Genomic DNA, 26,627 nt, shown 5'->3' on the forward strand with positions numbered 1-26,627 from the left:
TCCCTCAGTATCATCACTGGCACTGTAAGCAATGCTTGGAGAATATTACTCACTTTGTTATTTGAGGCTAAACAGGGAATTCTTAGAACGGTCTGTGCAGAAACCGTTCACGTTACAGAAGCAATGTTGGCTTGTAGAAAGGCTTATGCACCCCAAGGTTGATGTTGCCCCCCTCCCCCCCCCCCCCCCCCCCCCCCTTCTGTGAACTGGTCCAGTAAAAGTACGTACTGGTGCCACAAACTGTACCTCATCTGATGCTGACAGCTGTTGTTTTTCAAAGCAATACTGAACATGAAGTGGTGGGTTTTGCTTAACTGTAGGAAAAAGAGGCTGTTACAGCTGTGTCCTTCTATCTGACCTGACTGAGGTAGACTGCTCGTGTCATCCCGATTGCTCAAATGAGCTTTTGTGAATGGTTGTCTGTTCTCTGTTTGGTGATTTGGATGTCCAAAACCTAGACAATTATTCTGATCAAGAGTAACAGCTTGAAGGCATAGAAAGTGACAGTTGGAAAATTAAATTAGGACAGAAATCTTCATTGCCCTGTACCTTATCCAAAGTGTGAGTGAAGTCAGAACAGCATTTGCTACCTGCTTTGTGATCTAGCAAGTGACTTTTTAAGGAGAAAAGCAATGAAGAACTGTGCCCAAAATGTACAACTGCTGTATTTTTATACTGCAGTCAAGACTCTTTGATCCCTTTGTAAGACCATTCAAAGATATTATTGCTAGTGAAAACAATGGGTTTAGAGCTGCTGTTTTGTCTGTGTAAATGGGCATGTTCAGGTGACAGATGATTTCTAAAAGCTTCACCCTTTGATTTGCTGTAAGGCCAGCTGGAGGGCCTTAGTTTTCTCCATGTAATTTCGTGAAACAGCAGGTCTTTCTGATAATTATCTTTGCTCTGTTTCCATGAAATACTGCTTGAAACTTTGGCTTAGTAAAACAGAGAACGTGCAGCAGCAGCAGCAATCTCGGAGCCAGCCGTGCAGACCAGACAAGTGATGTTAGGGACATCTCTCCAAATGCTTTTTATGCTGCTGGGAAAAGTGCTTTATTTCTATAGCTTATAAAGGTGCATCAGGCACAGTTTACAGGACCAGAAGTGCTGTATGTATTTGAGAGAACAGGTATACTTGGACTTGCTGCCAGGTTTGGATGCTTTTAGTAAAATCTGCAGATGCTATATAACACGGACATTGCTCTTCCTACTTATCCATAGAGTTCTCTGAGGAGACCAAAAGCAGAGACAATTCATTTTTCTAAACCTCACTGCCTTGACTGAGCCAGACACTCAAGAGGCAGCATATCTTTGCGGTCACAAAACCCAGAAAATCTGTGCTACTTCATATTAAAAAAAAAAAAAAAGGCATTGCAATTCATGAGAGCAGCTAGGGAAGCAACTGAGAAGTACTGGTCTGAGGAGCTGCCAGCCAGCACCTCAAATGACTGATCTAAGAGAGTCCCTCAGTTTCCCTTGTATATTAGTGCTGCCAGCTCAGCTTTCACAGTCATTTTTAAGGCAATAATTGTCCTAGCAAATCAGCAATATAATTTAACTACTACTGTCTAAACTAGCTTCATGGTTATCCATTTTCTAAAGTCACCAAACTTTATTATTTACCCACAACACAATTATACCAAAACATACATATATTTAAGAAAAAGAAACACCTTTATAGAAATGTTGATAGTGCTTTGAAATTGTGTCCCAGCCGAGGGCTCTGTTAGACGTTGCTAGAGGTCTCCCCGCTTGAATATTCCCCCGTTGCGCTGGGCAGAACAAACTTCACGTATCTCCCCTTCTCCCAGCCCCTCCTGATTCGCAGAAGTCTTTGCTGGACGCAGGGCAAACTGAAGATGACTTTTGCTAGGATCACAGTACACGGGACGAGCAGCGTGAGGGTGTAGGTTGGCGGCAGGTAGAATTTGTACTGGTTCTCATCAAAGGCCCTTGACCATCCATATGTGAGTGTGTGCAGAGTGCTGATTACCAAGGCAATAAATCCAAGGGTGGACTACAAGGAAAAGAAACACATGCCAGTTAGCAGAGGACCTTGTACTTGGCTATTTTTCTATATTTTTTTTTACACTATTTTCTAAGTGTACATAGCACAGAGAAAGCAATGAGTACTCCTGCATTTCTTAGCCAGAATAACATGTGACTGGAAACCTTTCCTGGGTAACGTGCCAGGCTGCATTTTCTTTTTCTAATCAGAGGTTAAGTGTGATATTAGAATCTCAGCAGGAGTTTCCCGGAAGATGCTGCCAACTCGGCTGAGAGGTGGGCTCCTGCCTCCATGCAAAGCAGCAGCCCCCAGCCCCTGCCGAGCACATCACTGTCACCGTCACCGCAGGCAGCTCGCAAATGTTCGTCCCCAGCTGCAGCTGCCAGCTCCCCTGCCTGCTGGGCCCTGGCTGGCAAAAGGCTGCTGGCCGACTGGGTGAAGCATCAGCATCGTGGCTCTGGACCAGCAATTGGCACCATCAGAAGTTGGTGAAGCTGTAAGGAAAGCCACCTTCAGGTGCTGTCATCTACAGGAAAATGAGATTGCAGAGACAGAAGTGCTCTGTTCTGAGGTGAGGAACATCCCTGAAGGGTTTCCTTCTCTGTCCTAGAGATCTGTGTTGGTTCATGAGCCAGACCATCAGGCTATGTGATGGACCAAGTCCTTTAAATGGGGAGTCAAGAGCTCTTTAGTCACTCAGGGAGGCAGCAAGAACCCACCTCCTGTTCTGCAGACAAAGAACTTCCCCATTTTCAGCTGAGATCATGGCTCCCAAGCACCCACAGAGACAGTATTTTGCCTGAATATTTCCAGCTCCCTCTGAGGGTTGCTCACAAGAGGGGTTTTAAACTGTGGTCCCCTCACTGGTATTTTCCTGCCAGCATCAGAGGTGGTGGCTCCTGAGCTTGCCAGCTCCTCAGCAGGAGCCGGGCGCTCGATCCCGGAGGCATCTTGAGTACAAGCCTTTGCTGCCGTATTTTCAAAGAAAAGCACAGGTGTAGAATATTGCTCTGCTGCCCTACTTTGAATGCCTGGTCTAAGTCTGCAATAACAACAGCATTTCAAGATGCATAGACAGGGAAAATTTTGCTGCTGCTATCCCTAACGTAGGGAAGGAAGTCTCTACATGTCAAAGTATCTGGCTTGGTGCAGCTAGTCAGATCTGGATCAGCAAGAAACACGGTCTTCCTCAAGGCATGTTTAGAAAGAGGACACAGCAGAGAAATAAGGGATCAGGGCAAGACAGGAGGAAGGACTCATCATTTTCTTCTGAAAAAATAATCTCAGCTGAAGAACAATTCAAAGCATCCCTTCCTATTTTTGATTGCTGGGAAACTAAAAACCCAGACAACTTTTAAAGATGTACCATGTTGTTACCAACAAACTAGACAAAAACTCCTCTAACCTTCAGAGCTAATTATTTAGGCAGCTGAGGACTGGGCAGGGGAGGGGAGGAGAGCTCTAAAATGCACTACCACGTCTAGGTACTTCACAGCACCTATCCAGCAGTCACCTGGGTGTCGCTGAGTCCTGCCAAGATTTCACCCTGTACAACTCCCTGCCAAGGTAGGGAACTCTGCTCTGTTACAGCTGAGCATTACTCGAGGCTGTGCCAGGAATGAGGAGCAGAGCTGTGAGCTGAACCTCGGTCATGTGTGCATCCCCACATCCAGCCTTTCTTCCAGGGACAGCTGTCCTTACCAGAAGCCACGTCTGATTCCTAAACCAAAGTGGTAACAAGCAACAAACCCAAACGAGGTGAAGATTGGTTTCACTTGGAAAATTAGGGAGGAGTTTGCTGCAATATGCCATGATCACAGCTGAACATAACAGCAGGACCTGACCTATAGCTTATCCATCTTTTACCAACTCTGAGCTTCTTATCAACAGGCAAAGAAAATCATTGGGTGGCAAAAGGTTGGAAGTACGAGACTGTGACTCATCTGGAAGAGCAGAGATGTAAAGCAGGGTAGGGGGAAAGGGGACAGAGTGAAGTCTGAGGGCAGCAAACACTGCCTGCCCTGAGCAGAGGGTGCTTTCAGAGCCAGCCAGAGCAGGGCTCTGTGCATGGCAGACGTGTCAGAGCTGGAGGTAATTAGTTTGTTCCTCTACAGTTTCTCTTGCAGCTGCTGCTGGTACTGGGGGAGAAATTAGTAGGACAAAAGGTGACAAACCATCACAGGCGCTCAGTGACCCACCTTTGTGTGCGGATAGCGGGGCACATGGAACAAAAAAGCTAATTGGCAAAAACCACGTGGATAAGCTGCCAGAGGCTGGAAACGGCACTGGCAGCTCCTCAGACAGCAGCAATGGTCTGATCCGCTTCTAACACAAATGAGGGGCTGTCTGGTGAGAGCTGGGGGTGCCTGGGGTGGGCCCGGATGGTGCTGCTGGCTGAAGGACCTGTGGTCAGCAGCGCCCTGTGGCTGCACCCCCCAGGCAAGCTGTCAGCTGGGTACAGGTTGGTCTGTAAGGGCACAAACCCCAGAAGTTTTCCTGATGTCAGCTTGGTTCAGTATCTACAGCTCAGTATCTGCCCAGCACAGCACAATGCAGAGCCTGCTGAGCACCCCGGGGTGGCTGGTTTGCCAGCGTGCTTAGCCCTGCTACCAGTTTTGAAGCTCTGTTCTTGTTTACCCTCTCAATGCAGTTTCTGGCTAGGAAAATTTTTTGGGTTTTTGTTTTAAACAGGGGCAAAGGTTTCCTTTGCACTGTCACAGCATGAGGAATGTGAGGCCACCACCCACATAAGGTGTTAAAGCCCTCTGAAAGGTGGCTGTGTGAAAACGGTATCTTCCTAACACAGGCTTTGCACATTATTTTCTATTCTGTAATAACTCATATCTCCCCCATGTCCTTGGTGTCCGTGAGGCTCCCTGTGATCCATCACCAAAGGTGATTCACTTGCATGTGGCGCATTTGGAAATCTCTGGGCAGCATCCAAAGCAAACAGCCCCTTCCTGACCCAGATATATTTCTGACTTCTGCTGCCGTTAGTCCTGTGAAGTCATTAGCTCCGTGGCAGTGACTCTGGCTCACACTTCATCGACAGAAGGGTTAGAAAAGGTCTGATGACAGATTCTTTATATCTTGCGATACATGAGCTAAGAAGGAAACCAGGTCAATTCAACCAAGAAATTCCAGGAGGACTTCTCAGGACGGGAAGGTAAAGGCAATCATACACATTTTTACTTCTCAGCCAATTAGAGTGGATTTGTAAATCACTGCGGAATATTAAAAATGTCTCCTATAAGTTGAATTGCATACAAATCGTTCCACTTATCCATTGTCCAGATCCTGTACATTTTCTGTTAATCAAAACTGGACATGTAAGGGGAACTGTGTATCCAATTTAACTATATTTAATTGAAATCTGTATATGTGCAGGAACTACTATAAAAATTAACTGGTTTTTTTTCTCAAACCTTAGCAACAATCCAAACAGGATTTTTGGCCTGTCAGGCAACAGATGGGTATTTTAAGAGCGTGGCAGTATCCCGTGACACTAATACAGGTGCATACACTGTTGCTGGAAAATGTCATTGAGAAGCTCCGGTTAAGGAGGGGACTAAAGTGGCTCCTGAATTTGTAACAAGCCCTAGCCCTCTCTTAGATGCAGCTTTTGGTACAGGATCTCTCAAACACATCAGCCAGTTCTAGTGAGACAGCAACAAATTGCTGCATTTTCTGGAAGACACCTGGCTGGGGTGGCTGTGCTTCGCATTCCCCCTCTTTCACTGTTCCCAGGCACGGGAAGCCACGATGCCTCTGATGCGCTGTAAAAGGGTCAAGTGCTAGACATCCCAAATATTTGAGAAAGCAGCCTCATGCTTCACCCCTTGTATTTACATTGTGCAGCTGTGCATTAATTCAGGGAGGATCACACCGCGTTACGTGAATGTTAACCTCTGGAGCCCAGGAGCCGTAGCTTTATCTGCTCGTAATTTCCTCAAGAAAGGCATCACCAACTTATTGGAGAGTAAATAATTTAAGAGTCCTCATTAAAAAAACCCCACACAAGCAGAAGCTAACATGCTAGGAGATCTGTAACCTGCTCTTTTTGCATTCTGCTTCCGCAGCAGGGCACAACACCAGCTGTGCCTCTCCTGCACGTGACCGGCTGGGAGCTCCTGTTGCACCGTCATGCTTTATCCTACGTGGACAAAAATAGGTGTGAATATCTTTCCATGAACTAAGCCATGAACCGTTCCCGTGTGGGGCAGCCAAGAGCTATTTTGGAGCTGACCAATATGTATTTGTCTAGTCCCAGGCTGACATCCCCTTGGAAAGGCATGGGAACGGATCCCAAAGGGCAGATGCAACAGTCACATTACATGCACTGGTAGGAGACGGCAGCACTACAGGGGGTTTCAAAGCCTCCTTCCAAGCTCCAAGGAGCTTCATTTATTTCATACTTCCCTTCTTTTGGGATTCCTGTATGAGATGCCTAAGCCAAGATCGATTTATCCAACAGCCCAGCAGCCGCAGCCCCCTCCAGGAGATGGTGGCAAGAATGAATATGCTCCCATTGTCCAGTCTGAAAGGGAGGTTTAAAGCCAGGTCTCCCTTCTCCCCAAGGGATGATCTCTAGGGGTCAAGTTCTCCTGGTGAGGGTGTTCTACTCAGTGTAAATAATTACTCACTAGCCCACAGCAAGAGAGCAGAAAAGACAAAACCTGACTTGCTCGTTTGGTGATTGGGGCATTTGCGGGAGAAGCGGGGGAGCAGGCTCTAATGAATATTGAATTATTTACGTGCTGCTGAAGAGCTTCAGCAGGAGGGGCTGGATGATAAGATATTCACCTCCGCATCCCCAAACCCTGCCTTCCCTTTTGGAAGGGTCAGGTGCGCACCCATGTGATGCACAGGGAGGCTATGCAGGGGTTGGGGTCCCACACATGTCAGGGTGCCACGGGGGTCACTGCAGCAGGACTTGAAGCCTAGTGCATGCTCAGCAGCAGTGAGGTAGGGGACACAAGTAACAAGGGTTTTTTAGGGCTGTGGGATATGACAGTGACATGGTGAGTGGAACTTGGCCTCAAAATCTGCTCTAATGTGCAGGGAATACTTGAAGTCCATTCCCTGCTATCCCTGTTACTCAGCCCTAAGCCTGGCTCCAAGTGCATCCCTGAGAACGCTGCAGCCCCCAAATTTGGGGTTTGTGAATGTCCCACATGGTGGACTCGGGTCACCAAGGGAATTTGGCCCTTGGAAGCCTGGACGTTGCTGCAAGTGGGAAGAAGGCTCCTAAACTGCTGAATGACTTTGGAGAAAGGAAAATTACATTCCTAATGCACTTTTTAGAATCAGACATGGACTTATCATTGAAAGCATACCCAGTTCTCTGTGCTTCTTGGGCTCTGGCATTTTATAGACCAGTTTAAGCCTTTTTGAACCTGCCTGTTGAATATTTGGGTGCATGCCAGCTCTGCCAAGCCTGACCTTCCCCTGCACTGTCCTCCCAGGTGCTTTCTTTTTCAGAAGGTCACTCTCCCTGAAATGCAAGGGCAGAGGCATGTCCCGCAGCCAGCCGTCTCCATGGCAGGTTACCTGCCTGCCCTCCCTGGCCACGTGCAAACTCCCCACAGCAGCTCCAACACATCGTGCGTGATGGGCACGCGACCAGCTCCAAGGGAGATCTTGCCCACGAAAGTGAACAACCCTGCCCTCTCAAAATGACCCCCAGGCTTTCTGCCTTTCTACCTTGTGTGACCTCGGGAGGTTTTTAGCTGTGAAGAGCAGTGCAGCTCCTGGGCACCAAGCGAGAGGGAGAGGACTCTGCATAGGGGTGTCACACAGGCAAAGCCCAGGCTGAATTTTTCTCAGGATCTCTAACTAATGCTGCTAAATGCAGGGTGAGAAAGAACTTCAGGCAAGACATTAAAGACTCCCTCCTGCAATGCCTGCCCATGACAGGCTGCATTTTCCCTTCCCCCCGAGAGAAGCACCCCTTGCAGACAGGGCAAGCCCTGAGAGCAGCGGCCCCCAGCACACAGCACAGCCTGCTGCCCCACTGTCACTGCTCGGTGTCACCTCCCGGCCAGGGGCCGTGGCTCCGGGCTGCACAGGGAGCTGTGGAGTGGCAGGGTTTGCCCTGGCACCAGTGCACAGCTTGCAGTCATTGTGCCGCAGCAGGGCTGTACTGGGATGGCAGGTCAACCCCTGCCCTCCGTGGCCTGCGAAAGGGCCTGAGTGCAAAAACGCTCTCTGGCATCGGCAAATGTCAACTTTACCTGAACGAAACTGAATTCCCTCCAGTTGAGAGAGTTTGCGATGGATGGAAGTGAAGTGATGGCAAGTAACGACAGCAAGCCCAGGGCAATTATTCCAACAGAGATATAAATCTCCATCCTCCAGACTTCCTCCTCTACCCAGACATTCATCTTCTTCTCCACAGCCTGGCATGACAACGAAGGTTTGTTACAACAGAGCGCTTAGGTATAGGGGAACTGAATTTTATCTGTATTTGTTTGGGTTTTGGAAGCAGGTTTCCTGGATGAACACTGGGTCCTGTTCACAACTCCAGCACTATTTGCCTATTTGAGAGGTGTGGAAATCTTCTTTTATCCCACTGCCATTTGGCCAAAGCTAGACCTGATGTGAAGCCTGCTGGGAAGAACTGCTGAACGCTCTCAGCTCCCACAGCCAGTAACCACAGCAGCAGGCCCCAAAGTCGCATTTGGAAAGATAATTAGAATGAGAAGTCAGTTTAAAGCCATGAAAACAAATACAGATGCTTGAATATGCAGTAGTCTCCTAATAACCTTTGTTTTAAGTGCATTTAGGGGGGAAATTGTTCATGCTAATGGAAGGGAAGATGGGTTTCATCCTGCATGGCAAAGAGGAACATTTAGAACTGTCCTCTCTAGCCCATTAAATGGGTTTAATTTACTAAACAAAGATGTTGCTAGAAAACAGGAGGTAGAGGGGAAATGAACACAGGATGCCTGCCGTGGCAATTGAGAAGGACCTGCTCAAGGCTGGAGCTGAGAGGCTGTGGATGTTGTCTGATGGATGCTTTGAACAGGCACTGCTGCCGAAACCAGCCATCCTGCTCCCCTCTGCCCCCGTGGCCCCTTTCCTCCTCTCTGTGGGGACAACCATTTGGAAACACTCGGGCAAATACCCCAGCACAGAAAGCAGATGGGTTGTGGGGCAATTCCTTGATCAGGTTCTCCACTCAACTGTATGAAGCGTGTGCCATCCCAGGAGGGAGCAGGGGGGAGCAGCAAGAAGCCAGGAGACAGAAGGGCAGAATCACATTTCCCCATGGCACTGACAAGTTACAGAGCTGGCTGAATTGCCTGAAGGTAGCAATCTCACATTGGATAAACACTGCTGAGAGTCTCAGTAGGGCAATAAAAGTCCTTTTCCATCTCCTTGTTCTCTTAGACTATGACCAGTTCTTCGCCATCATTTTGTTAAACTCCTGGAGGCACACTGTGAGGAGGACACGGCTTCTACAAAACAAACCCGCCGGGTTACGGCTTGGTCACTGCAGCAGGCAGCCTACTGTGAACATCAGCGCGAGTAAACAAGGACCTCCCAAAATCTAGGGAGAAAGGTGGAGGGGAACTTTGCTCCCTCCACCACTGGATTTCTCCTCTCCTGGCATTCTTCCTGCCTCTGACTTAGTCTCAGGCACACCAGGTGCTGGGCAAAGTTGGTTGCAAAGGCTTGTCTGTGCTTCTGGGGAGCAATGGCACGGGGAAGTTCGATTCTAGCCCTGGCTGTGAATGCATGGGCAACCTCCTGCCAAGATAGCTGGTCCTCATGCGGATGGGTGCATGCCTGGCATGCGTGGCGCGGCTGCACCACGGAGGAAGGGCTCATACCGATAACAGCTTATTCCCACTGTCCCACACGTGCTTTGGAAAGTGAGTGCAAAAGCCAAGACATTAAGCCTGCTACCCGACACCTGGATGTGCGTAGATCATCGCTACAGGTGCTGACCTGAAAAGCGACCACGTTACCTGCTTGACGGCTGTCTCGATTAGTTGGTAGCGGTGGGAGCGGCGCATGGGCAGGCAGAAGCTGTACACGGCATGCAAAGCTGCACAGAAGAAGCTGAGGAGCCCGATCTGCTTTCGGTGCTGGAGCCACTGGTCAAGCCAGTCTGGAAAGCGCCTGTATTTGGTGCCATAGTAGAGCTGGGAGCAGGCTGCCAGCACCCCAGGCAGGTAGACAAGAGAGAGCATGACGTAGGCCACACAAGGCAGCGTTGTGTTGACCACCTCAATGGGGATCTTGTACAACTTGTTCTTCTGTTCCCTGATGTAAGGGTGGATGACCTGCCGGATCAGGTTGTAAGTGAAGAAGCAAAGAAAGAGCCCCAATGCCAAAAAGATGGGGATTTTCCAGGCTGGCAAGAGGCGCAGGGGAATGTTCTCAATCTCACAGGCTGATGACATGCAGCCCATGTCCACAGGGGTGAATCCCATGACTTGAGCAATTTCTGCTACAGTGCGCTTGGCTTCTTGGTTATTTGAGCAAATCAGAACCTGCAATGAACAGAGAGATACACACAGGGCAGAGAGATCAGGCTGCTGGGAACGAGTGTGTCGGGAGGAATGCTGTGCTAAAGGGAGCCTACATTGTTCCAGTGAGCATCATGCTTCCTGGCAGGCTTTCTGACGGGGATTTACCATGGCTGCCGAAGATGTCTCTCCTGGACAGGTTTCCTTTCATGTGTGCACCACCAGTTTGTTTTACTGGCTGTGTTTAGATAAACAGACAATCATTAAATAATACTTCTCACTTAGGGAGAGGCCCCAAAGACTACACAAAGCGCGAAGCAAGTGAGGGCGCTTCATTTCTGAGCCGAGAAACCCAGAAGCTATGGGGCAGTCTCTGGATGCCACGGCCAGCCCTTGGACCCCAGCTCCTGGAGCCTAAGGCCATTTGCTGGTGCTGCCAGACCTCAGCTGCTGAAACAGTTGGGATTTGGCCCTTGTCAGAAGAGAACAATACCTGCTTATTTCCATCCCTGGCACCTGACTGCAGCGTCCACGCAGAAACCACGTTAAACCCCTTGACCACGGTGCAGGCTGGGAACAGGGAAGCCAAGTACTCGGCATTGGATTCTTTGTGATGGTTGATCTCGGTGTTGTTACTAACGTCCACCAGGATCTTGCCCACCAGCACATCAGCCAGGTCACAGAGGGTGGAGTAATGTTCCCTGAAAACTGCCACAAAAATGATGTCCGTCTTCTTTACCGCCTCAGCCTGGAAGGTGACTTCTGCCGCAGAAGGGAAGAGGCTGGCTTTTCGCTTCGGGTTGCGGCTGCCAACCACCACCTTGAACCCGGAGCACACCAGGCGGATGGCCAACGACCGCGCAAAGTCCCCGCTCCCCAGCACCCCGATGGTGCGGCCGGCCGCTGGCATGCTGCTGGGGTCACCCTCCATGCTCCGATGGCCCAGGAGGGGTTTGGCCATGTCTCCTCTGGACATCCTGGTAAGAAAAACAAGGGGAAATGTAAGTCCACTGTGAAACCTTCACAGAGACCCAGAGCACATCCACAGTCGTGGGGAAGAATGCCACTCAGGCCATTTGAACAGAAGTGCAAGTGGTTTTGGTCCCAGTAGCCCAGGACCATCTGCCAAACCCACCTGCAGGCGTGCAGTAACGTCCAAGCACCATTGGAGGGGGACAAACCACCACACTGGGCTGGAAGGCCAAGGGGTTTAGGAAGGTTTCCAGGGTTTGTGTGATCCAACACCTGCTGGATACACTCATCCATCCTTTGCTGTCCTTCACGCTGGCATCTCACACTGCAAAGTCAGGGCAACGCTAACAGCAACCAGGACCAGAGGCTCTCAGAGCCCCATGGAGCTACCAGACATCTTCTGAAAAGCCCAGGGCCAGGGGTCTATGGGAATCCCTGAGCCTATGTTTGGAAAAGCTGGTGGCAGGCTATGCTTCTGATTTGTAGGAGCAGAATTGAGGCAGGGAGTTTAAGCTGAAATGAAAGTGTCCTAAAAGTGGTAAACCCAGAGAGTTGCAGCCTTTGCCTGTTCCAATATTTGGGTCTGGCAAACACTGTTTGCTTCAGCTCTTCAATGAGTAATGAGAACTTACTCGTGACATTTAAAAAAAAAAAATTAAAACATGATGGGATTTGCTCATGAAAGATCTTGATGAGCTTTACAAACGTTAATGAATTTTGCCCTATAATGCTCTGCTCTCGTAACAGATTAGATACTGAGGCCACAGATAGGTTTTGAGCAGATCAGTAAATTCACAGGCAGCACGCTGGCTGGCCCTGGAAGTCAGAAACTCAGGCAGGGAACTGCCAGGCTGTGCCACCAACGTAAGGAATAGCAAATTTGCTCTTAAGGAATGGCAGATTCCTTAAAGGCAGGTTTATAAAGGGCTCGGGAGGTGGCCGAGGGAACTTACACACCAGGACACCTGGCTTTTGTACTGGCGTCATTAACAAACTCACGATACACTGGGAACCGAGACAACCTGGTTTTGGCAGAGTACAGTCCTGCTTATAGCTAGTCAAGTTTTTTCAAAGTGAAGGTGACCACTCTGCTGGGGTGACCTGGTCCCTGGTGCAGGCTGTTTTTCATGCACTTTTAGAAACGTCCTTCACCCAAGGCTTTTCTGGGATTGGCGCAGTAGTGGTGCAAAGGGGAAGGGCACTTCTGCATGAATAGTTACCAATGGGAAACAAAGGGTAAGAAGAAATAGATAATTTTCATAATGGGAATAGGTTATCAAGGGATTTCCCTGAGGATCTGTGTTGTTCAACAGGCTCGTAAGTGATCTGGGAAAGGGAGCGAATATTGAGAAGGTTGAGCTTATGCGTGATGATCATTTAGGACACTCAGTCTTCACTGCGAAGAATCTGCAGAAGAATCTCCTCACTCAAAGTGCCCAAGCACCAAAATTCACTACTGACACGTGGCAAGAGCTGCCTATGGGCACAAAACCCCCTAGTTATACCTACACGTTCATGAGCTGTAGATTTGTTAACACCACTCAAAAAAACAATCTGAGGGTCACATTGCCCTGAGAATAGCAGCTCGGTGCTCCCTGGCCAGCATACCTCAAACAGAACCTGAGTCACTGCCGGAGAAGATCTCTTACACAGCAACCATGATCTCTCAGTCCTGCTCCTCACGGAAAGCCTACAAGGCACCTTCAGCAGGGGGACCCTGAAACTATAATTCACTGTCCTGGATAAAAAAAAATAATCACAGCTTCAGTGACAATATTGTTTCTATGGCAGAGGTCTGTCTGCTCTGCTTGCCTCTCACCAAGCACCCCCTCGTCCCAGAGACCAAAGGTGTGTGTTCACACGAGCAGTGCTCTCAGCACAAAACAAGTGCCAAAGACAAGCATGCCAGCTTCTCCCCATTAATAACACCTTTCCCCTGCTCCCCACATATCACACAGACTTTCTTTCATGCTCTGGGTGAGTAAGAGAGTCCTGTTAAACTCAGAATTACTCATATATCACTCTGAAGTTTTCTGCTTCTGTTCCAGCCCTGCAGAAGGGTTTGGGTGCCACAAGGCTGATGTGGTGATGCTGGCTGTGTCAGCTGGGTTAACCCAGGCTGCTGCCAGCGCACACACCCCTGTCTTGGGTATATTCCAAGTGTATCACCATCACTAGGATGTTTCATCTAGGAATTAGTGGGAAAGGCATACAAAACAACACAGAAAACGCTACTATACCACTGTACAAATCCATAAATTGAACAGCACACTGCGGTTCTGCTCACCCCATGGAAAAAATGGGAATAAACCTAGAAGGGGATGGAAAGAATAAGAGAGATGACAAAGGCTGACAGCTTGGAAAAGAAACACTTGAGTGAGGATGCAGAAGGGACCACCTGGGATTTCTCGAGAGGAAGAGCAACCTCACAAGTAGAGCTCAGGTCAGAGCTAGGGAATGCTGGAGAGCCACGTGGGAACACCAGTCCACTCTGACCACAACCAGCCGTGCTGCAAAACCCCTACCGTACAGTAAAGCAGCTCTATCTGAAAAGATGTTGGTTTTTTTTCCTGGCCCCTTTCAAACAGACACTTTTTGAAAAGCTCACTGCTTTACTTTTTAGAAACCTTCTTGCTCCACCTGAATTTATTTGTGGCTGGAAGTATTTGTTCTAGAGCCAACGCTGTTGTTCAGCCAAACGAGATTTCTTTCCTACAGCCCCCCCTCTTCCACCACCTGTATGCACAAAATGTTATCCCGAGAGACATACATTTCCAGCTCTCAGCCAAGAGGAGAGAAATCAACATTCAGGGTGACAAAGCAGTTGTTACCTGCAGACTCATTTTGTAATCAATCTAAAGTGCCTCAAAAGCTCTCTCCATGCTCCCACCAGGATAAGAATTTTGCTGCAAGCACATTTTCTTGTAGTGCATTTTCTCTGTCCTGTGACTGCCACTGAACACGTAGAGAGATGCTGGCAATTTTTGGAGATAAACAGTTTTGCTGTCCCCCGTTATTTTGAATAAAAAGGACAACAGAATTAAATGGCCTTTGAAGTCAGCAGGGTAGTTAAAAGTAAGAAGCCTCAAAACCTTTTCTGTGGATTTTGGTGTGATTCTTTCAGTTGTGCTCTAACTGTCAGGGCTTTGGAGCAGGACCCATCCCTGCTGCACAGCCCTTGGGTGTGATGGCACCTTGGTCCCTGCTGCTGGCTGCAATCTGTCACTACCATACACTGAAATCCTCCCAAGGAAGGAGGAGGAGATCCCTTTTTCACGTAAGTGCATTTCACCGACACAAATGCTGTGGTCTCTGCCTAACAGATGCCTGGAAATGGAGCATCTGATTAGGCAACAGCTTTTTTCACTTCTGTATCTCTGCGGAGCACGCAAACCCTCCGGTCTCCTGCCACCGCCCCTGGCTTACCATGTCCATGCTACTTTTTCTGTACCTATGGACAACGTGATACCTGCTTAAAACTCTGCCTCCCAAAGCTAATTCCTCATGGCAAGGCCAACCCATCCAAAGTCAGCGCAAAGCACGGCAGCCAGGATGCTGCGGAGTCACCCAGAGGCAGAGGAGGCCAGGAGTGACTACCAGGCATTCAGACACATCTTTAGCATGTTGCAGCCTTACATATACCTCGTTTATTGATCTTCCCTATCAAGGAAACTGCACCCCTGCTGAGTTACAGCACATGCAATTCAAGGAGGTCGGTTTCTTAGCAAAGAAGCTACAAGATGACTTAAAGCACAGCCCAATGGAAGTAAACTAGCTCCAATCCTAACTGGGAAACAGTTCCCTAATTAAAATATCTGATACAATTTAAAGCTGCCCTTCAGCTAGACTATTAATAACACCCTTATATCACAGTGTGGGGGTGCGATGTCCAGCTCTGACACACTTGTTCCTGTGTGTGGTTCACTGACTGCATTGCAATTACTGTTATTATTTACAGGACAATAGCAGCGATGGGCAACAAGCAAGACGGGGAGCTCCCCTCTGCCAGGCACCCTACCAAAACCGTCCAGAAGGCCACTCCTGCCCCAAAGAACAGGATCAGACAGACAAAAGCTGGGTAAAACGAAGCAGTCAAATCTCTCTTGCCCAGGCAGAGGGAGGGAGGGGCTCTCACAGAAGAAAAACGGATAATTTGAGGTATTTTGCACCTGAGGCTTGGCAGAGGCAGTTAGCTTAGGCTCACTGCCAGGCAAACAAGGTTTTTCTGCCTCTTTGCCCACACTGGGCAGCCTCGCTCAGGTTGTGCAGCAGGACAGCCGTTCTGGATGGAGCCAGGCTGCAGGAGCCTGCTCAGGTGTCCCCGGGCTCACAGCAGAACCGATCTGCCAAGCTGGTCATCCCCCACCGCTAAGGGGGAGCTGGCTCCAGCGTTATCCACTTTCAACAGCCACGGGGGACCAAGATACTAACAATTATGGGACTCCAGCAAGTTTGCCTGGGAAGACCCAGATATCTTTGACGATGTCTTTAACAATGAGACCATCTTTTCAGGCCCCTTTCAATTCCTCTGGTACAGAAGGATAGCCTAGCTGGTTCCTGTGGCTCACAGCATGGAGGTGTTTGAGTTGCAAACCCTGAAGAAGGATGGACCTGTGGTGACAAGGCATGAGCTTCACTTCAGTTTTGACCAAAAAAAACCAAACAATCAAGACCCATTTCACTGCCTTCAGATTTATCAGATAAAATACAACTTAACTCTAATAAAAAAAGCAGTACCTTAAACATATCACCAAGTCAAACTGTGCCAAAGAACACGGCAGAAATCTCATAAAGAGCTCCAAGTAACATCTCTGAGCTTAGCCTCGTGTACAGGGCCTGAGCCAGCAGTACCTGGGCTGAAAAAAACCCTTTTGTGTCTTTGCCCCAGGTTGGGTTTTGCTTTGACTGACCACAAATGAGCCTTGAGCAGCTGTGGATTCAACCCATGCAGGTCATCACAGGCATCTCTGCTTCAGCTTCTGTTTGGGGTTATCTGAGATGAAAGCTCGCTATTCTTATCTACATCCCCTAATGAGCACGTGGGTTGAAAGACCAGCAAGCCACATGAGGAATCAAGTGATGTAGCAGAGCCCTTGGTCAAGCCATCACAGGGGAATGTCACGCTCTCTGCATCAGCAAGGTCCCTTTGGGTCCTGCCAGCCGCAGCTGGCACCCAGCTCCGTGGAACACAGGCCCACAGACACCACACAGAGAGGGACAGGGGTGATCTCTGCCCCCAGGGGACTTTCAGCCTGCATGAAGGGACCTTTGAACCATGAAGCCTAAGCCCTTACAGCTTCTGTTTGCAGAGTATCTCCTGCTGCTTTAACCCCTGAGAAGCCCCAGCTGGAGAGGAGCATTCAGCGCCTGAAGTCTATTCATGTCTTGCTGTGAGCAGAAACACTTTTTTTGGCTACAGCTGTTTTGTTTCCAGGGAAAAGAAAACATTTAAGTCCCCCATACCTGGAGTGCTCCTCCGAGAAGCACAGCAGGTACCGCGTACCTGTTGGGACTAGAACAGATTTAAGAAAGAAAAGGGTTTATCCAAAGCTGCTTTAACCCCAGCACTGGTGCACATTTCAGGAGACCTTTCAATGCTGCCCAGGCTGACTGGAAATCACCCCTCTGCTCTGCGAAGGGAAGGAGGGGGGGAACCAGGCTTGCTGCCCCTTTCCCTCTTTCTCCTTCCAAAGCAGGGTTAACTCCCCAACTGCACAAACCAGGAACTGGGTGAAAAATCACCCTCCAGCCTCACTTCAGCCAGAAAAGTCAAGTTGCAAACCTACCTGGGATGCCAGCCAGGCCATGAGAATGAGGAAATGCTGGGAGCCGGGCTCCCCTGCGCTGTCCTGCGGCCCCTGCGCCCACAGGGCAGAGAGGCAGGGTGGCTGCTGGGGAACTGGGGGGTTGTGCACCCTGCACCCCTGCCGCCGGGCTGAGGAGGTAGGACAGGGACCTGCCCTGGGGGAGATGGCCCTGCACTGAGCAGGCATTGCTGGGTGCTGTCCCCTGCAACATGATGAGGACAGACCCACCATTAGACCTGAGGGGTTGCTGGGACCACAGACCTGCTGTGGGACCCCATGGGTTTGCTGCATCTCTCCCTACCAGAGCTCTCCACCCTAATGCACTCTGCACTCACAGGTCTTTATCCCTCCCCCTGCTCCAGGGCAGGTGTTTATCTGATTATCTCATTTATCAGGTGTTTATCTGTTAAAACCACTTTCATAAGCTCCTGCAGAGCCCAGCTTTCCCCTCTCTGTATCTCTTGATCCAATTAACCTCATTGCTTCCTCTCTTACCCCCAAAGGATGCAGCAAATGATCTGTCCCCTCCTTTTGCAGACACATTCTGCATTTGGAAAACAGGTTTCACGTCTCCCTTCAGTTTTTCCTGCACAAGTGAAATCCAACTCTTTCCTCATTGCTGTTATCTGATGTGTGTCCTGCAACTCAGCCTCCTCTTCCTTCCTCTCCTTTTTCTTGGAGGATGCCTAGAACTGCATTTTCTAACCCAGCCCCTAAAAGGCTCTGGCTGGAGCAGAGACGCCACTTCCCCAATGTGCCACTACTCTTTCTTCATCCCAGCAGGCTGTTTGCTTTTGCACAACTGCATGACACTGTTGACTCACAGGCTGCAGTGCCCATCACCCTGTCCTCTGGCTCCCCATGGCTGCTGCCTGGCTGGTCACTCACCTGGTGTCCATGCAGTCAGTCGGTCCTACCACACAGGACATAACACGTGCCCTGCTTATTTAGACCAGCTCTCCAGTTTGTCACAACCTTTAATTCTTAGTTTCTTCTCTAAAATGTTTCCAGTTCCTCCCAGCTCAGCGTCACCTATGAATTCAGTACGTGCCTCCCTACTGCATCACCCACTAATGAAAACACGGGCTGACAGGCACAGACCCTCCCCGCTCTGTGCACCCTCTGGTTTAAACATTAATAAATACAGAGGATGTTGGTTTTGGAAGCCAGTGGTGAAGCCAAAGGCATGTCCCTGACCACGAGATGTTCTTCACCATGACCAAAATTCAAAAACATCTTTCAAAACAAGGGAAAGTGGAGGAGAAAGGGCTACCAGAGTTTCCCACAGTGGCAAAATAGTCTCTTTTTCCCACACAAGCTCAGACATTTTGGCTACAGTTTTTCTATAGAAATACATCAGCCTGTGGCCACTTTGCAAGAAGAATCTCCCTTCTCAAGGTTAAACAGGCAGCATTAATGCTCAGCAGAAAAATCACCCGCCTGTGATACAGAACTGGAAAACAAACTTTTGGCCTGTTCTTTTCATCAAAACAACATGATTTTAAGCACAGATATCAACAGGCTCTGCAACAGATAACCCCAAACTCTCCCAGATTTGTCTCTGAAGGTGAGGTTCCCTGTGCAGTACCATTTCTCTGCAGCACAGTCCTTACCTGATGAGCTTCCTCAGCTCTTCTGCCAAAAGATCTTGCTGCCTGTGCCCACTGTGTTGATAAGAGTAATGAGAAGCCTGAGAAGGACCTGCCCTGTAATATAACTTCATAAAATGGGAATCTGAAAGCCTGGGAAGACTGGAGGTTTCATTGTAAGACCACAGAGAGCACAGACCTGAAGCAAGAGGGAGTTTTGCTAAAGCAGTGCTGATGCTGACATAGCACACGGGATTTTATCTGGCTGATGTGACTCTGAATAAGAAGCTTATTTTCCCTGCTTATCATCTCACAGTTCTTAAGTGACATAAAGGGGTGGTTTACAACAACTTCAGGTGCCACACTTCAGCCTTACCTGTTTCTTTTGGGTCTTAATCTGCTTCCTGCACTTACCAAGTTAATGACACTCTCACACTGACCCACCCATTTCTGAGCCTTCCCTCCCTAAAGTGCAGGGAAAACAGGGAAGCAGCCGAAAGCCCAGACGGTGGAAGCTTCTCAGGTAGATCTAATAACGTCCTGCAGCCAGACCCGATGGGAGAAGGTGCTCCTGCCTGAAACAAGCTGGGGAAAATCTCTTCCCCTATTCTCTGGGCAGTGTATGTTATTCTGCTGGGAGCTTGAGGGCTTTCGAGATGGTGAGACCTGACTTCAGCAGTCACTGCAGGGAGCTGGCAGGCACCAGCTGTTTAAAACCTCTTTATTTCTTTCCAGGAAAGACACAGAGGCGCTGTGTGTCGCATGAAAATATTTGGTTTGGCTATTCCCACGCTGCAGCGCCTGTTTGAAGGGTCTCCAAGATCAGCACTCCCTTGCCTTTCTCCTTTTGCCTCTCCTGATGACTCAGAAGATATGCAGGACCACAGGGGAGAGAAGATGGCCTGGCAGGCAGTGTGGAGCGCAGGGAAGACACAACCTGTGGCATGGGGTCAGCCCGGTTCCTGCTGATCTCTTGCTTTCCAGCCTCGGAGCAGAGGCACAGCACAGCGCGCAGAGGTAGCTCTGAGCCCACCCTGAAGCAGCAGTGGAGAGAATGGCACACGCTGCCCAGGAAAGGCAACAAAGCCCATGTAGGGCCGCGTTCTGCTCCTTCTGCCTTTCCCACAAGCTTCTGGGAAGCTCCTGGGAGAGATGGGGGAGAGTGACCGGCTGACCAGGTGGTCCTGTTTGGGGATCCAGATGGGTGGAAGATGGGTGGGAGGGAGTCAGCTCACTTCCCACTCCCACTGCCTGCCTGTGTCTGGCAGAAACGTGCCTTTGGTCCAGCATCCCAGTGAGCAGAGCCAGCTTGCTTCACCTCGTCCCCTGCACAGGCAGCGGCCTTGCAGGTCAGCCAGGGAGATGAATACAACCCAGGCCCTTCTGCTGAGGGACACCAAGCTGCTAACATCTTGCTCTGTGTTATTCTGGCCATCTATTTTATACTTCTCTTTATTCTTCACTCCTTCAAGTGGGTGATGAGACCAACAGGAAAGGAGGAAGAAGAGGGAGTGTTACTGAGCTGGCAGGAGCTGGGAGGAAAAGCAAGAGAAGGCAGCAGGTGACTTTACTAGGAAAGGACCACGGAAGGACAATGACTAGAACAAGGAAGATCATGCTGCCTTGTGAGTACAGCACTTGTTTTGCCCGAGCACACCATATACCTCAGGGCATGTTCAAGGCATGCCATGGACAGGAGAGGTACCTGGGAAGGAGAATATCTCAGTATAAAGCAGCAGCAGATGCTTCCAACTCAGAGGTACCTTCTCCGGGATGAGGGAAGGCTGATGCATGCGTGTGCACATGTGCACATGCGGGTGTGTGCAACGGCCTTCCCAAGGTCACCAGCAACTTAGCGAGACCCACGTGTACTGGATGAGTACAAACACCATGTATTTCACCACCGCTCAGGGGAGCCATTCTGTGCCAAGCTACACTGGCTGCTGCAGAGGGAGCTGATGCTGTCTGTCTGGTCAGTTCTGTCCTCTGGGATCCCTCTTGATGGTCTGCGATGAGTTTTTTAAAGCCAGTTCTGCTGGGGCACTGCCTCCCGCACCCACATTTAGCAAGGACACCCTTGTGGTGACAAGTTAATTTATTCTAAGTCCCTGAGGTGATGCATGTTGGTATCTCTTAGCGCTTGTACATGTTCAGTAGTTGGTATCGGCATACTTTAGTGGTAGACATGTTACCTACAGACACTGGTTCTTAAAGTCTATGGTCCATGGGGAGCTCTTAGGACATTTTTTTTTCCACAGGCTACAGCGGTACATTCATGCAGACTAAATGGAAATTCACGTGTTACCACAACCAGAGATACTCACTGAAAATCTGAGAGCCTGGAAAAAGGATGGAATTTCTGCCTCAGCCTCTTAAACCCTGGGCATAATTTTCAAAATGTTCAAGTGATTTAGCCCCCAAAGGGCTTTTGGAAATGCAATGTAAGCCCCAACATCACCAATGTGCTTTCAAAATGTTTTATCCTTTCAGTTAAGCTACATTTCACCTAAACTTAGATAAAGATGGGAAGCTACTTAATCCGCTGTAGGGCTGCAGGGAAAACTACCCTATGAAGAAGCAGTAAATTAAAATTTGAAAATAATTAGCATTTTCCTCCATAATGGGGTTGACAAAAAGCCCCAGTGATAGTAAATTTACAGATAAAAAATTGGTGAGTTTTAATCCTTGATACGTGGCATCTCTTACCGCAGCTGCCAGGGCCTTTCCCACCTCCTGGGATAGCTGGCATGGCTGGCCTACTTCTTCTACCATCGGGAAAAATGTGTTTCCCCTGAATCTAAACCTGCTTCTATTTATGGGTGTGATCTCAGAAGGTCACAGCCAAAACACAGTTCCTAACAATAAGAAGCAAACCAAAAACAAAAAGCAAAGCAAACAACAAAAAAAAAATATTATGCTTTCACAAAGTGTGTTTTCCTGGGGTTTGGTGGTTTTTTTTTTAAACAAAGACTTGTTGAGTCATCAACATATTCTTCTTCACAATCATGGAGGAAATCAAATATGTGCAGTGACTACGGGATCTTGTATTACTGTACATTTGTTTCATAGCAAATGTGATTTTAGAAGAGGAGAAAACTTAAGCTTGATGTAGTATTTAAATCTTGTTAGTCCTCCATCTCCTCAGCCCACAGGAGTATTGATGCTGTAGGCAATGGCCTTCCTCTGCTGCTGTCTCAGATTTGGTTTCTTGCCACAGGAGGCAATTTTCTGTGTATTAGTTTCATTTAGGCTGTACCGAGCGAACGGACCCGGGGTCCCCAGCCCCTGTCCGTCCCCACTCGGCTCAGCGGGGCGCGGGCACCAATGCTCCCCCAAGCTCCCCGGTGCTCCGCATGGGGGACATCGCGGTCCCGGGCAAGCGTTTGCCCCTGGCCAGGGTGACAGGGCAGGGCCAGGTCCACCCCAGCTCTCACCACCTGCGGGACGGCCCTGCTACAGTCACCCCTCCGATTCCCTCACGGCTTTCGTCCTTCGTTACTCCCACACGGACAAACGCTGGAGTCGCCGCCCAGCGCCCGCAGCCGGGGTCCCGCCCGCAGCCCCTGCCGAGACCCCCCCGGCTGCATCCCGGTGCCGACTGCTGGGAGAAGCCACTCGTCCCCTCAAAGCATTTGGAGAGTTGGGGACAAAAGTGAAACCTAAGGGCGGGCAGGCTGCCCTCCGGGGGACCCAACCTGACCCGGGTACCCACCCGCCGCAGCCCCGCTCCGCCGGGATTGTGCCCGGTGCCCGGGACCGCCCCGGACCTGCCCGCACCCGCCCGGCAGCCCCGGCAAGCGCTGCCCGCGGACACCCTTCACGGCAGCCCCGCCGGGGACCAGCACCGTCCCACCGGCCGCTGCCCAGCGACCACCCGGGTTGGGACACGCCGGACCCTCGGAAATGTCTGCCCGGGACCCGGCCCCCGCCCCACGCTCGCACCGAGGCGCCCGCGGCCGAGGCCGCCCCGGACCCGCTGCCCGAGCCCAGGGGCGCAGCGGACGGCGGGGCCGGCCCGGCCCCACCGCGGGGCTCCCGGGGCCGGCGGGTGCAGGCAGTACTGACCCCGCGACCGAGCGCTCCGCGGCGGGGGAAGCAACGCGGGCCCGGAACGGCCCCCCCCGGGCCGGGCCCCCCCCCGGCGGCGCCTCCCCGCCGCGCTGAGCCGAGCCGAGCCGAGCCGCCCCTCTCCCCGCACCGCACGCCCGGCGCGGCGCCCGGCTGTCGGTTCGAGCCCCGCTGCCGGACCCCGGGCGTGGGGCAGCTCCGCCGCGCCGTCCCCGCCAGGGGAAGCCCGCGGTGCTCACCTCTGCGCGGCGGCGGACGGCGGGAGGGCGAGCGGAGCCGTCCGGTAGCGGTGAGCCGGGAGCCGTGATGTCAGGCCGCGGGCCCCGCCCTCCTGCCCATGTGCCCGCCGGCGGCCGCGGGCACCGCTCGGCACGGCTCACCGCATGGCCCACACGGCGGGGCGCTGCATGGCGCAGCGTGGCTTGGCATACCCGGCACGGCTCGGCACGGCATGGCCCAGCACAGCCAGGCTTACCCCATGGCCCAGCACGGCGGGGCGCTGCATGGCAGGCACAGCGTGGCTTGCCATACCCCGGCACGGCACGGCACGGCACGGCCTAGCACGGCTCTGCCCAGCCAGGCTGCCCGCATGATGGCCCAGCACTGCCCGGCCCAGGGGCGCCGTGCCGGAGCGGTGAGCCCCGCAGCCCCGGCCCCACCTCCCCCCCACTGCGCCCGCCCGGGTTAAACGCACCCGGGGGGAGGGCATCGCTGCCAGGGCTGCGGGGACGCGGCATCCGTTACAGGCAGGAGCCGCGGGCAGGCTGAATTCCCTGCTCGTAAGTGCGTTGCAGGGCCAGCCAGCGTGCCACGTCCATGGCAGGGTGCGGCTTGGTGCACCTCGCTCGCCGCTATCAGGGGCTGTGCACTTGCTGTTAAAAGCTGTGCCACGGGCGTGGAGCAGATAATGGCTGTCACCCCTGCAGGGGGACAGAGTTGTCCTGCGGCAGCCACCCCTAACGCAGCCACACGGCCCAGCTCCGACAGACCGGCGGTCACACAAGCTTAGGCTGCGCAGAGCTGGCACTGAAAGTAGTGTCTTCAGGCGAACACACAGGGTGAAACCCACAGGGATTTAAGAAAAAATATAAAAAAAATCCCCCTGGAGCTTTGGTTCACCCACCCAGCAGAGGAGAGGAGCACGGAGGGGAGGGACCCGAAGGGATTGTGCCATCCATCCCCCAGCCACATCTGGTTTTGAAGCTGGCACAGAGGGGTGTGCAGCCCCTCTGAACCGAGCCTTACATGCTCCGCTGCCCTGGCCGTTAGGAGAATTTTCCTAATCTGATTTTCGCAGACTGCCATCCCCTCTGTACCCACCTTGCACATGGGATGGGTGTTCCAGGGATGAAACAAGCTCCACTTCTTTCCCCTCTCCTGGGCAGGCCGTTGATGCTAACCACCTCAGCCCCTTCTCTCTGCTGTCCCCCGCCGATGTCCCCCCTCTCCTGCCTCTGTGCTGCCTGCAAACGGGGCCAGCTGCCAGCAGGGCTGTCCTGGCTCAGGGGGGTACCCACCGCCTCACACATCCACTCTCCCATCCATGGGGTGAGAGATACAGAAACCAGCTGATATGGAGAGGCTGCAGTGAAGATGTGGGACTGCTGGGGAAAGCTTGCATTGGTGGCTTCTGGTATCTGGACCTTGGATAAGAGAAAGCTTCGGAGGCGAGGCGTGTTCAAGCTGCAAACTTTGAGATGCTGTGAGTTCCCTGAGTACTAGCGAATACTGTAGAGGTGAGAAAACCTATTAGCATGGTTAGGAGAAGGAGGATGGTTGGGATATCTCTACTTCATCATGCCTCCATTAAGTCCACCTGTGATTGAATGCAGCTGAGACCCATATTACTCCTTACCCCTTTCTTCCCTGTTGGGGCTCCTGCCTCCTCGTGTGTATCTTTCTGATACTTAATTTATATGCCATGATGAGCCCTCTGTGGAGACTGAAGTAAAGAATCATTGAATGCCCTTGTGTTTTCTGTATCTTGCTACGTGTACTTTCACGTTATATAAAGACAAATTTTGCCTTGAAAATTTTTATAGATTTTTTTAGTCAGTGCCTTGTTTGCCTTGGTCATTGCAATTCGTTTTACATGATTCTTCTTTCATCTTTCAGGTCTCTGTGAAGCCACAGTTGCACCGTGTGGGTCTCCCTTGCATGGGGCAAGGCTGCTGTTAGGGGTTTATGATCGCTTCCTGGGGGTAACAACCAGCCCACTGGGGTTCCTTTATCCCGAAGCACTGAAGGCTACTTTGTTTTTAAGATTTCTCTTTCTTTTTTGTGCAGTAGCAAACTTTGGGTTTTTTTTCTCCACCATTTTCATCAAAATATCCTCTGCTTTTCCTCTTTTCTGTCGCAAAGAAGAGCCTCAAAATGCACACCCATTTCATACCTGTCTCCCTCTTCTCAAACCTGTGGCCAGCCCTCTCCAGGCCACTTGTCTGCTGGATGGTTTGAGTCCCAGCATGTTGGTAGGTATCTCAAGCCTCCCCAGTTCCTGGTCCTTGACTGGCTTTATTGATTGCTCAGGAAATGCCCTTGGGAACTGTCTTTCTGATGAGCCGACCTGATGCGGGCTTGCAAGGTGGCTTCATTTTTCTTCTACACAGAGACACCCAATGTGCCGGGCTCGTGCTGCACTTGGCCAGTGTTTCTGTGTCTTTATCTATTTTTCCTCTCTTTCTCCTTGCTGGTCCTAAGCGAGGGTTTTCCCTGTGTCAGCTGGACCCTTCTCCCAGCAGTTGTCTTTCCTGGCCCATCACTGGTGGTTGGAGCTGTGGCTCTCTGGCAGTGCCATCTGTGTCCCTGTGCCCAGCCGGCCGTGCCCCCGCTGTCCCCTCTGCCACGGTGCCACCTGTGCCCCCTCCTCCCTGTCTTTGCCCCCCGTGGGGCCAGGCAGTTGCTTTGGATCTGCTCAGGGCTGGGGCTGGCAGGCTCCACCGGTGCCCATGTGCTGGCACAGCGTGGCGTGGGCGAGCAGATGAACCTCAGCAGCTCCTGGCTGCCGGACCAGGGAGCCGTGGGGAGCCTCCAGCTCCCACACTGTGTCTCAGGGCTCTTGCTGGGATGCTTAAGCCATCTGAGATGGCCGTGTGGAGGGGTACACTGGGCCAGCTTGCCCCCTTCCCCACACCTAATCAATAAGGTGATGGCCCTCCCAGGGCATGCCCAGGTTTCGCTGTACCCAGACACCAAGGTGGTGGTCCCCAAGTCCCCCCATGCCCCTTCGCCCTTGCCAGCTCCTGTGGGTCCCTCATGGAGGTGTAAGTGCCAGCCCAAGGGCTGATGTGCACTGGAGGCCACGGGGGATGCAGCAGCAGTGGCTGCAGCTGAGCAAATATGGTGACAAATGCAAAGCTGGGGGACACTGTCTCACCTGGCCACCCGCAATGTCACGGCAAGGGAACGGCTCTGCTTTCCCCTGAAATCCAGGGGTAGTAAGTGGCAAACTTACCGTTTGCAAACCGGCACTGGCTGGCGGGGCAGTTGGTAAACGTGGCTCCTCCTCTGGCCTTTCCAGAGCTGTGTTTTGGGCTGGAAGCTGCTTTCTTGGGGCCCAGTGATACCGGCCGGGTTGGGAAATCGGGTTATAAGCCCAACAGGAGCGTCACGCAGGTTCACCGGCACACAGCGCCGGACTGGCACATGGGCTGGCGGTGCTGAAACCACTGAGCCCAGAAGGGAACCGAGGGGCTGGACAGGTGCG

At 51.3% G+C, this 26,627-nt stretch overlaps 1 protein-coding gene across 6 annotated transcripts; it reads right to left on the minus strand.

The window, feature by feature from the left end:
* Positions 1–184: 184 nt before the first annotated feature.
* On the minus strand, positions 185–26,622 carry STEAP3 (STEAP3 metalloreductase). 6 transcript variants are annotated; one of them, XM_027777384.2, is made up of 5 exons: positions 26,376–26,622; positions 10,979–11,462; positions 9,982–10,509; positions 8,242–8,406; positions 1,038–2,017 (listed from the first exon to the last, which is right to left on the minus strand). In XM_027777384.2, exons 2-5 carry the CDS (start codon positions 11,459–11,461, stop codon positions 1,727–1,729), a joined length of 1,467 nt encoding a protein of 488 aa, XP_027633185.1. In that variant the 5' UTR covers position 11,462; positions 26,376–26,622; the 3' UTR covers positions 1,038–1,726. The 6 variants fall into 6 exon arrangements, with proteins under 6 accessions (XP_013160916.2, XP_027633185.1, XP_055667745.1 ...); XM_055811770.1 differs by lacking the exon at positions 26,376–26,622 and adding an exon at positions 23,161–23,282; XM_027777383.2 differs by lacking the exon at positions 26,376–26,622 and adding an exon at positions 18,153–18,314.
* Positions 26,623–26,627: the final 5 nt, after the last annotated feature.

Source organism: Falco peregrinus, chromosome 8, assembly GCF_023634155.1.
Source record: "Falco peregrinus isolate bFalPer1 chromosome 8, bFalPer1.pri, whole genome shotgun sequence".
Classification (NCBI taxonomy): domain Eukaryota; kingdom Metazoa; phylum Chordata; class Aves; order Falconiformes; family Falconidae; genus Falco; species Falco peregrinus.

Bases quoted from the DNA above. Each gene is read 5' to 3' on its own strand.
- STEAP3 (XM_005230805.4), bottom strand. From the start codon at position 11,751: ATGGATGAGTGTATCCAGCAGGTGTTGGATCACACAAACCCTGGAAAC. The intron at 11,463-11,620 runs GTGGGTTTGGCA...TTTTCTTACCAG, and splicing joins ACGTTACTGCACGCCTGCAG to GATGTCCAGAGGAGACATGG. The intron at 2,018-8,241 runs GTAAAGTTGACA...TTTTCCTTGTAG, and splicing joins GGGAATTCAGTTTCGTTCAG to TCCACCCTTGGATTTATTGC.